The sequence below is a fragment of the Limulus polyphemus genome, unplaced genomic scaffold (genome assembly GCF_000517525.1).
Source record: "Limulus polyphemus unplaced genomic scaffold, Limulus_polyphemus-2.1.2 Scaffold1616, whole genome shotgun sequence".
Taxonomy (NCBI): domain Eukaryota; kingdom Metazoa; phylum Arthropoda; class Merostomata; order Xiphosura; family Limulidae; genus Limulus; species Limulus polyphemus.
The window spans coordinates 243730-254485 of NW_013667226.1; the positions used below are offsets into that span (position 1 = coordinate 243730).

The window sequence follows — 10756 nt, forward strand, 5'->3', positions numbered from 1 at the left end:
GATATTAAAGATCATAATGCAAAAAAACTAAATTTATTAAAAGTAATAGGCTTTATGTTTCTTAAACTACCTACATTTATCTAAGTTCTTATGAACTTTCTAACATATTTGTCCACTAGTTTTATTGTTGGAATGAAATATAGCAAGACTTGCATTGCTTACTAAGAAAGTTAGTAGCTGGTAGTCATCGGGTTAACTGGAGTAAGTTGACATTTTGGTTTCACTTATGCATCCTTTGCATATTTGGATCCCACCTGGTAGCGGGTGTTGCCTGGTCAGTATGCTGAATCATTTTATACTAGCACTCACTCTACTTCTTTGAAATGCTTACTGTGGAGATTTGGTGTTTATGTAAAACAACTGGATGCTTTTTTTATGGTATCTATATATATCCTGAGGACTGTCACTCATGGACTTCATGAGTCAAGCAGATAGGGATTTTTGCCCATCCCTACTGACCCGTGATTCTTACCATCCATTCTTTCTGCTTTTCAAAATAGGAAAATGCAGACATGCATTGCACTGTCTCTGGTGGGTTGTTCCTCTGGTCCTCCCAATGTGTCTCCCCTCCACTCTTTCTTTCTAGTGGAGTGCAGAGGACCTTGCCACTTCTGGTTCCCAGTTGCTGGAGTGGTGGATTGTGGAGGTTTCCTAATGAGTGGGTTTTGTACAATATCAAAATCTCATAGCCATATGTACTCAGTCAATGAGAAGAGGGCTTTCATCATTGTGCTGTCTATTATACACACATTATAGCACTATGTCTATTATGCAAGGGGCTTCCACTGGGTGTTTTCTGCCCAGATGGACCATAATTGACATAATCCAATGTATACCAAGGGGCTTCCCATGGATGTTTTTGCCTGGGTGGACCTCACTTGGCTATCTTGATATCAATCCAAGGTGCTTCCCCTGGATGGGTTTGCCGGGTGGACTGCACTTGTTGATTTCTCTATCATTGTTATGCTGCATATTACACATACAATATAGCACAAAATCTCCTATGCAAGATGCTTCCTCTGGATGTTTTTGCCCAGATGGACCACACTTGACATAATCAAATGTATACCAATGGGGCTTCCCCTGGATGCTTTTGCATGGGTGGACCTCACTTTGCTATCTTTTGCCTGGGCGGATTACACTTATTGATTTTACAAACTTGTTCAAAGTGCTTCCATGTTGTTTTTCTCCTTGGACTGCCCCTAGCATAATACTTTATACCTCAATACACTTCCCCTGGATGTTTTCTGCCCTGGCAGACTGCATTTGGCCTATTCATATACGGTCCTCTAGCCCTAGCCTCGTGTTCTCTTCATTTCCACCCTACATGTCTTATCTTCTTTACTGGGTGAAAAGCATACCTGTTTCAGAAGTAGTGCTAGATCCCGCAAGTGTGCCTCATATTTTAATTATGGCATACCTGCTTTTTTTCATAACAGTCGCTCTCCACTTGATTATTTGTTTTTGTGCCTTCACCAGCCCCTCCACCTTTCCAATGTGGGATTCTAGCTATGGAGAAGAAGTGATAGTACCATTTCGGAAGTTAACATTTTCTAACACTGCAAATGTGTTTCCAATAGGTAAATACCTCCACTCATACACTTCCCATCCTTCCTCCTCACTGGTATTTGCTGGTATTTTCAGGTTTGTCTTTGCCAATTCTCAAAAGTTGGGGTTGTGCTGCAATGAGAGAGCTACCTGTGCTAGTATAGAAGGTGCAATGGGATTGGTCGAGGATTGTCACATGATCAGCGCATGTTGCTGCAATGACGCAAAAAATATAGGGGTATAGAAGACTAGTGCGCTGTTCATAAGATTTACCAATGCCTAGAGGGCAACTAAAGGTCAAAATAGCTATGAGGTAAGTACCTATCAGAAATACATTTTCAGTGTTAGAAAATGTTAACATCCATCATAGTGTTTTGTTTCAGGGCAATAAAAAAAATTTTGTTGAGCTTTACCTAGTAGTTTCAATAGAACTAATTTAACAGAATCAGCATCCTTTTATTGTTCATACTAAGAAAAATGAATCTTTGTATGTCACACTGCAGTCTTGGCATCAAGGTTTTGGAGTTTCTTCTTCAATGTGGCTTTCATCATTACGGTTATGGTCATCAAGAGAACTTTTCACAATTCTGCATCAATAAGCCTAGTAAACCAGGATCATAATCTCTTTAAAGCAGCTCATGAATTATTGTGATCATATTAGGATTTCAGTTATGTACCAAGATTTGAATTGCATAAGTGCATTACCTTATACTGTACTTTTTCTATACAGCCTTACTGTGCCTTTTGTCCATTAGTGTTTTTATATTAACATCTACTTTTACTCAATGAACCATACACCTATGATCAAAAACACTAAATATTTGCTCTTATTTAATCATTTCATGCATGTTTGAGTTATAAATTGCACTGATTATCTGCCAGAAATTGCATCAGTTATCATATAAAAGTTATCATATAGCCCTAAATTCTAGACTTACACCCTTCTCCTGCTTGCTCATTTCATAGATCTCCCTATAATTAATTTTCACTAAATATTCAGGTTGATTTTTATTGTAGTATGCAAATACTACATATCTTACTCTCCCCTAGTGTGTATTTCTTATTTATAAATTTCTTAAACTTTTCTAAATTTATATTTTGAATACTAAATCTTGTAGAAGTAACGGGATAAATTCAAACTGATGTGTTACTTTTTGTGGCTTAATTGATCAAATAACTGTTTCATGAGATAGTAGCATTGTGTCCTTCTTGACATTCTGTTTGGGGGATACTTTACAGCTGTCACACGTAAGACATTTTTGCACCTCAGTTTTGGCATCATTGAGGAGAACAGTTCATCATTTTAAAGAGAGCCAAAATTTATTTATGTAAATCCTGTCCTTGTTTCATCCTACTTCTGTGCTGTCTTTATATGCTTGGCCATAATCTTTTTTTTTTCTGCCACTTTGTTGACAACTTGTGTTCACCATTCAACTATCTATTTCTTTACTACAGTAAATAAATTGCTCTATTTTATTTTAATTTTAACTTCAATACTGTGTATTGTCTCTTTTATTCCACCCATTGCAAATCACTGCACAATTAGATCCACGAATCTATCTTTTTTATGGAAATCACTTAACTGTATGCAGGTATAACCTTGTATTACCTCATATGCTGTTATAACAGGCAAACGTTTGAGTTTATTTTTCCAGGTAACACTTGCTGATTTAAAATTTGTTATTGTGATAAGTAAAATGAAGATAACCTGCATACAAGACAGTATTTTGCATAAGTGCCTTTAATTAAAAAATATTAATTGGGATATACATAATGCAGATGATGACAAAATATATCAAGTTCTTATGTTCTGCCCCTTTGAGTGCTTTTATATTTCCATTGGGCCATTAATTTCATATAGTATGCTTTTACACATAATTTTTTCATGTTTATAATACTGTTTATAAAATAGGGGTTATATTGCCTTGAAGTGTAGAATGTAGATATCTTTGTTTGTTTTTGTGGTTTAATTGCTTGCTCATGTTTATTACATTGTTATATACATTCAAATTACCATTTTTCTCTGGTTTTATTTATTTTGTCACACACACTGTAGGAAGCCATTTACAGTAAGTGTGAAAATGTTTGTTAAGTGAAAAAGCTCTTGCATTTAGGTGTTTACATATTGAAAGCCAATTTCTGTAAAATGTTAGACCAATACCAACTATGTGTAATTTAAAGAGACTTAATGAAATGCAGAGCAAGAGAACGAAATTTAAATGGAACAGATACTTACGTTGGCTTACCTGCATATACATTGAATATAAATATAGTTGAAGTGTGGCATGGCAGAATTATATTATCCAGCACAGGAAAATTCTGATAAATACACTAACCATTAATATTCTAAATTACGTATTTAAAAGAAACATTCATAAATTGAGTCTAAAACTGGTTTCATAAGATTGTTTTTGAACATTTCAATAGTTTATTTGAAAACTTTGTGTTGCATTAAGAGAGGAATAATCAATTTTCTTTCCTAAAACAAAAAATTCCAAAAAACACACTTTTCTATTGTCATGCTTTCACATCCATTATCTGTACTTCCTAATTTAAATGAGTTTGAATCTAAGAATCAGGGTGGTGGGGTTTTATTTCCATTAACAAATTTCATTGCTCTGTATAAACTTTTATTTTGGATCAACAAATGTGATATCATAAAAAAAATATATTGTCTGTAAAACATTATGACATGAATCAGTTATATTAACATGAGAAAGATGAAACTGACAGAAAATCATTAATCTTCCACCCATTCATCCACCAAAACAAACAACTGAAGTTTCAACATGAAAATAAAAATGGAGCCCTTCACATCAGTATATGTAAGTCAACAAACATTTAAAAGGATTTATACTATCAGCACATGAGGCAAGCTTTTCCACAAGTTTATATCTAACAGATACAAGGTGTCCATAAGTTATTAAATCACTTTATTAATTTAATAGAATGAGAAGTACATAAGATCAAGAATTGTAATATAATGGAGAACATCAGTCATGACTCAAGTGATAAATGGTGTCTGCCAATGTATGAACAGCATCTCTAGAGTAATAATCTTAATTGTATTGGATATTCAGGCCCACAAAGTTATAATATCCAGTACCTTCATTTTACAGACAGTGTCCTTCACATAGCCCCATCTAAACAAGCAGGGAAAAACTGTTTGTCTCGTGTTGTTCCTTTTCTATTCACTTAAGGAAATGTTTCAATAATATATGAACATCCTTATGTCTTTACAAAAGAATAGGTTTCCAAAATTGAAACTTACTGTGCCTAATATTGAAATTTGTATTTCCAACCTTTATATTCCTCAACTCTTCATGTTTCAGAAGATTTACTTTAAATGTATAAATCAACTTACCTAATTTTTAACTTTTGCCCTTCTTACTTTGTAGCTCTTGTTTATAGGTCAACGTTTTTTAAGCATGTACATTTTTTTTTTACTTATGATTATATCCTATCAAAGTGAGTGTAGCAATAATATAGCATTCTATTTTTGAATTCAAATTTCTATTTAAAAAACTCCTTTACCATTACACATTTAATTTAAGGTATCAAGTTGTTTTTTTGACAATACTAATGATAAATATGCCCTTCTCCATTTTCCCTCCTCCACTTTCATTACTGTATAATTTTGAATATTGAAACTTGTCTTTCACATTCCAAAAGTACTCAATATGTGGACCCCATAGATAGTGAACAGTATAAAAAATGTCTTTAGTAATATCTAAAATGAGGTTTTGAAAGAGATTTGATTATCATATCTGAAACTTGCAAATTTTGCACTTTACTGAATACAATTTAGCATGATATAACAACTGTGTATTTTATAACCCCTCCCCAAGAAAAATAATGTGATTATTTATACAATTACATACAGATTCTTGCTAATATAGGAATAAGAAATACAAAGAAATTTCTAATTTTATCCCATTAAAAGAATGATACATATTAGAAAAAGAACTAAATCAATCTGAATATCCTACCCTCATGGGACTATGTTACTGAAAACCATAAGATTATGTTTAGGCCTAGTAGTAGTCTTAGTAGTGCACACAGTATGAAAACACTGTGTATATACTATTCCATTGTGTGTGAAGAATGATCATTGCTTTAGTTTTCTCAAGATTATTTACTAAGTTTGGCTAAATATTCAAGAATGCTATTTTCACTGTGTCATATAAGATATGAAAGCTCAGTTATAGTAACCAGAGCTGAGTTATGGTTATAAATTATATTAAAGTTTGGTCACATTACAAAATAGTGTATATACTTGTGTATATTAGAAACAAAGGGATATATGAGAAAACAAATTATATGAAAATAGTTTTAAACTTTTGTCACCTGCAGCATGTGGAAGGACACAGTGACTACATCAATGACCTAGCATTTGATCCTCAGACTGGTGAGCAACTTGCTAGTGTCAGCGATGACCACACATGCTGTGTTTGGTCACCAGAAGGGAACCTAGTAGCCCGTCTGTTCTTGACGTCACCTGGCATGAGTGTACGGTGGCACACAGAAGAGGTTTACAAGGTAGAGTATTCTTAAATATACATTAAGTGTGGTGAGACAAAGAACTCCAAAGTAATTTTTATGACTCTCATTTTTTAAAAAAGTTCACTTGCATGCCAAATATAGTTTCATAACAAACGATAAATGAATATGTTGTCATTGTTTATGAAAATTAAATTTAAAATTAAAACATGTAGTTAAACATTCACCATAGCTGTATTCATAATTTAAGTTTGTAAGTACAGTATCTTAGAATACAGAAATGTAGTAAAATTTATGTTAAAGAGAAAGTTTTGTTTTCTCAGGACAGTTGCTATGTGTTATTTTATTGGCTATGTTGTTTAGCTGCTGGTAGCAGAGAAGAAAGGAGTCATTAGATTCTATAACATTGGAACCCAGCAACCTGTCATGTCTTTGGAATGCACAAATAGGCCTTTGCTGTCAGCTGATTGGAGCCCTGCTAACAGTCTGAGGGTGGGATGTGTTGCAGGATCAGACTGGTTCCTCTGGGACACCTCCATATCAAGGTAAACATTCTTCTTTGAATACGACTTATGAATGCTTCTAAAGTTCTGTAAATGTAAAACTTTTTGCTGTAATAGATGAATTAATTCTGTATTATACACTAGTAAGGTAGTGTTAACTGTGAGTTGAAAAATATTAATTGAATAATAGATAAGCTTAACTATTGAATCTGAAAAATTGTTTGGCTTAATTTTGTGTTAAATGTTTTATTTTTGTCTTCAGAAAGTAAATAAAATTGTGCATTCCACTGTTTATCCTGTGTTCTTGTTTTCAAGAACAAGAAGCCTGTAAAAAGAAAATTAATATTGTATGTAGAATAGCTTTTAATGAATATAGGCTTTGCATTAACAAGATAGCCAATATTACCTTCGCAATTCTGGTTCTTAAATATAAGTATGCGCGTACATATGTGTGTGTGTGTGTGCACTTATATGTACTGTATTTTATAATTTTCTTTTGAATTGGTGTTTTTTTTTCACCTATCAATTAAAAAATATACTTGTCAAAAAATAATGAATACAATTTTGTCTTTCATTTTAAACTACAACTAACACCAGTGTAATGTTTTGTGTTCTCATTCTTCTTCATTAATAATGTTTTTCCATTTTGGAATTTTTTTATTTATTGATTGATTCGAAACTTAGAGGTAATTCTATAAAACCTTAAGGGAAAGCATTTGTATTTGAAGTTAAAATTTAAACATTTTTCTTCCAAAATTTTAAAGATTGGAAAGATGTGTTAAGAAACTTTGTAGTTTATAACATTTTCAAAACTAAAAGTTTAGATGTTTGCTAGAAAAAAAGGAATCATATGATCATAAAATCTAATTATCTGTAAACGTCAGAGGATCAGGAGTTGTGGAAATCTGTAAATTTGAGCTTTGCATTTCAAATCAAAAAGCCCTATGTAATTTTCTCACTCCAGACTTATGTTTTTAGAAATTGTTTCTGATGTAAAATTTATGCTGTAGACATCACTGTATAATGTAATTCAGAAAGTTTATATATATGTATTGCTCCATAACTCTTTGTTATTAACCTCTTGTTTACCATAGGAATGTACTTGTTACACCTGCTATTTTATTCCCAGGGACAATACAGGTATACTTTGTTTGAAGCCTTTTTCACATTGAATCTAATTCTGTTTGGTTTTAAGGACCTTTTCATCAATATACAAAAAATCAATCAAATAAAAAAATTTTGATATTTTCCCTGGTTCCTGGAAATACAAAATACCTGGTTGAAAAGGGTTAATGAATCTCAACTGTTATATGATGTAGATCCTAGACTAGGACTAATTGTGTTTAGAATGCATGTGTTTCAAAGCAATGAAAACATGCTTTACATTTCTTATAACCTATACAAAATACAAATGTAACATTTATCTAACACATGTAATGTTATACATTTTGAAGTACATGTCAAAGAAAGTGGTATTTTTTTTAGTAAATGGTAATGCATTTGAGTGCACTTGTTTTTATATTTTCTATCAGTTTAAAATTATAAGAACTTTATTTCATATTATTTTTCAAGTTTGTGAGAAGCTTCTAGCTTATGATGATTTAAGGAATTTATATGGTTCTTTCAGTCAACCACTCGAACAACGAACAGCTCACATCGAAAGAGGAGTTACTTTTAGCTTTGCCCATTCACATCGTGAACTGTTTGCAACAAGAGGTTTACCAGAAAATCAGATTAAAGTTAGCAACAGAAACCTTGCACAAGTAGGCCTGTTAATTCCTCCCCTGAATATTTTCATTATTTTTAAATTAAAAAGTAACATTAAAAGTAGCCATAATGTATATAAATGAAAGCCAACAAAGATTAGTTGAAAGAAAAATTATAAGATGGGAAATAATCAATGTTTATGTCTAACTTAATTATAAAAAAACTTCAAGAAGTTATGTTTTGTGTTAGGAAACATACAGTGTTTAACATGTTTATCCATAACTCAAAAGTGTTGTACTTTTGAGTATACTATAAAGATAGATGTGTAGTTCCATTTCTTATAAAATTTAAAAGGTAAAGTATAGCTATCTAAAACACTTAATAAACAGAGAATGCAAAAATAGTTGTATAACAGTACATTCAAGCAAAAAGAAAGTGTAGAAATACATTTATTTCACAATTTTGCCAGATTTATTTTTCTGATGTATAGGATACTAAAAGTTGTGACAGGTGAGGAGCACATTAAACAGGATTACATATTCAACCAACTGAAATCCTGTTTCACAACTTCTTGTCTCTAAAGAGCCAATGTTACACTTCTCTATAAGAGAGTCTATAGACTACCAAACCAAGCTTTCCTGTTGGCTTAGCAGTGGACAATTTTAGCATGCTCAGTGTTATTTGTTTAAGCACACTCACTTTTTTTTTTAATTGAAGATATATTAAGGCTTGATTGAAGTTTTAGAAACAATTAATGTTTTATTACAGCTAAACTCTAGTTAATGATTAAATGAAAAAATAGTGTTTGGCTTAAATGTATAGATTAATAGGGACATAGAAGTTCTATTTGAGACAGTGTCTTACCTGACAAGCCACCATTGTCAATGATACTTTTAATATTTAAAAATAATTATATTTTGTCCCTTATATTCTTTTTATTAGAATAATGCAGATTACCTTGTAAATATGCATTGTTTCTATTCAATATATCCAATACATTTCTATTTCAGACCATCTTATCTGCTACACTGAATGAAGGATCTGGTTTATCATGGCATTGTCGTTTGCCCTTACTAGCAGCAGGAGGAGATCGAGAAGTAGTACTTTGGAAGATTGAAACCACTTAATATACATAGCTATGACACTTTCAGAATAGTTCCATTGCTATTTTATGATGATGATATTAAACTATTCCAATACCACCAAAATGTTCTGGATTATAGTGAAGGGTTTAACCTTGAAACAGCACCAAAACATGTCATAATGACACTTGGAGGCAAGAAGGTTTTAAATCATACATTCTGAATTAAACATGTACTTTTGTTTCCTAAAACAAATCACGATTGTCCTTAAATATAAAGATAAAAGGTATTGTTTAATTGTATTTTGTACTAAATAATGACATTCTAAGGTATGTTTGAATCACAAGTGGCTAAGTTTTGCTTCATTGTCTTTTTTATGTTCTTGATATGAATTTTTGAAAAATTGAGGCTGTCATTTTGAATGGGAGTGGTTAGAAACTAAACATCATTCTGGCATATTTCTTTTATAACAAAATATCTATATCCAGATTTGCCTATTAGAAGGGGCTATTTTATTCACTCCCAAATACATAAAACATTTAAATGTAACATAAAATTGAAAAGATTTAAATTAAAACTTGTTGAAAGACAGTCCTAATTAGCAATCTCATGATAGTTTTGAGGTGATTATAATATCATAAAATGTTTTTGAAAAAAAAATTCCAAAGTTTTTGTCATGCAAGGTTGCTAAGATTGGCTTCACACACATGCAATTGTTTTGCTTTAGGGATACTGTTTATTAAATGGTTATTATAAACAAAAATTCTAACATGAAAATACCCTTCATAAATATTTTGCATGATGTTACTTGAAAGTGTACATAATGAAATTAAACTTATTTCTTTATGAACAATTTTTCAGTATGTAAGGAATACTAAATTTTTATGTATTTCATGCTATGTTTTTATTTAGCTGCCTGGCTAAATATAAAAGATATTTGTTTAAATATACCTTTCTCCTGTATCATTAATGGATAGAAGTGTATCAGAATTATTCAGTGACAAATGAAGTGCCTTTCATTACTTTTGGTGTGACATTAATTATAATTAATATGCTGCATTCTCTTAGTAAATATTGAAAACTTAAAAAACTAATGAACCTGTTATCATGATATAAATAAACTCGATTTTCAGTTATAAAGGTATTTTGAAGGTGAGATTTTACTGCACAACCTAAAGATATTTAGCCAAACCAGGGTTGTTTTATTCTGTCCAGAAAAAATATATGTGTCAAAAGTAGAATACTTTGAGGACCTGAATTCTTTCAGTTATTTAAACATATTATGTGGCAGGACACCAGAGTATTTTGACCCATAAATGTTTTAAGAATTTTGTGTTTAGTAATCACACAACTCAAATGTTACCATGTACAAAGAAAAGTATATATACACCTGGAAAAAAGTTAAGCACCCCCGTG

At 31.7% G+C, this 10756-nt stretch overlaps 1 protein-coding gene across 1 annotated transcript in view; it reads left to right on the forward strand.

Moving 5' to 3' along the window:
• Nucleotides 1–10723, forward strand: part of LOC106464309 (nucleoporin Nup37-like) — a 29249-nt gene extending 18526 nt beyond the window's left edge. Inside the window, exons 4-7 of the mRNA XM_013924439.2 lie at nucleotides 5902–6087; nucleotides 6412–6593; nucleotides 8179–8314; nucleotides 9269–10723. Of these exons, the coding sequence (XP_013779893.2) occupies nucleotides 5902–6087; nucleotides 6412–6593; nucleotides 8179–8314; nucleotides 9269–9385 (621 nt within the window). The 3' untranslated portion in view covers nucleotides 9386–10723. The remainder of the gene's footprint in view (nucleotides 1–5901; nucleotides 6088–6411; nucleotides 6594–8178; nucleotides 8315–9268) is intronic.
• The last annotated feature ends 33 nt before the right edge of the window (nucleotides 10724–10756 follow it).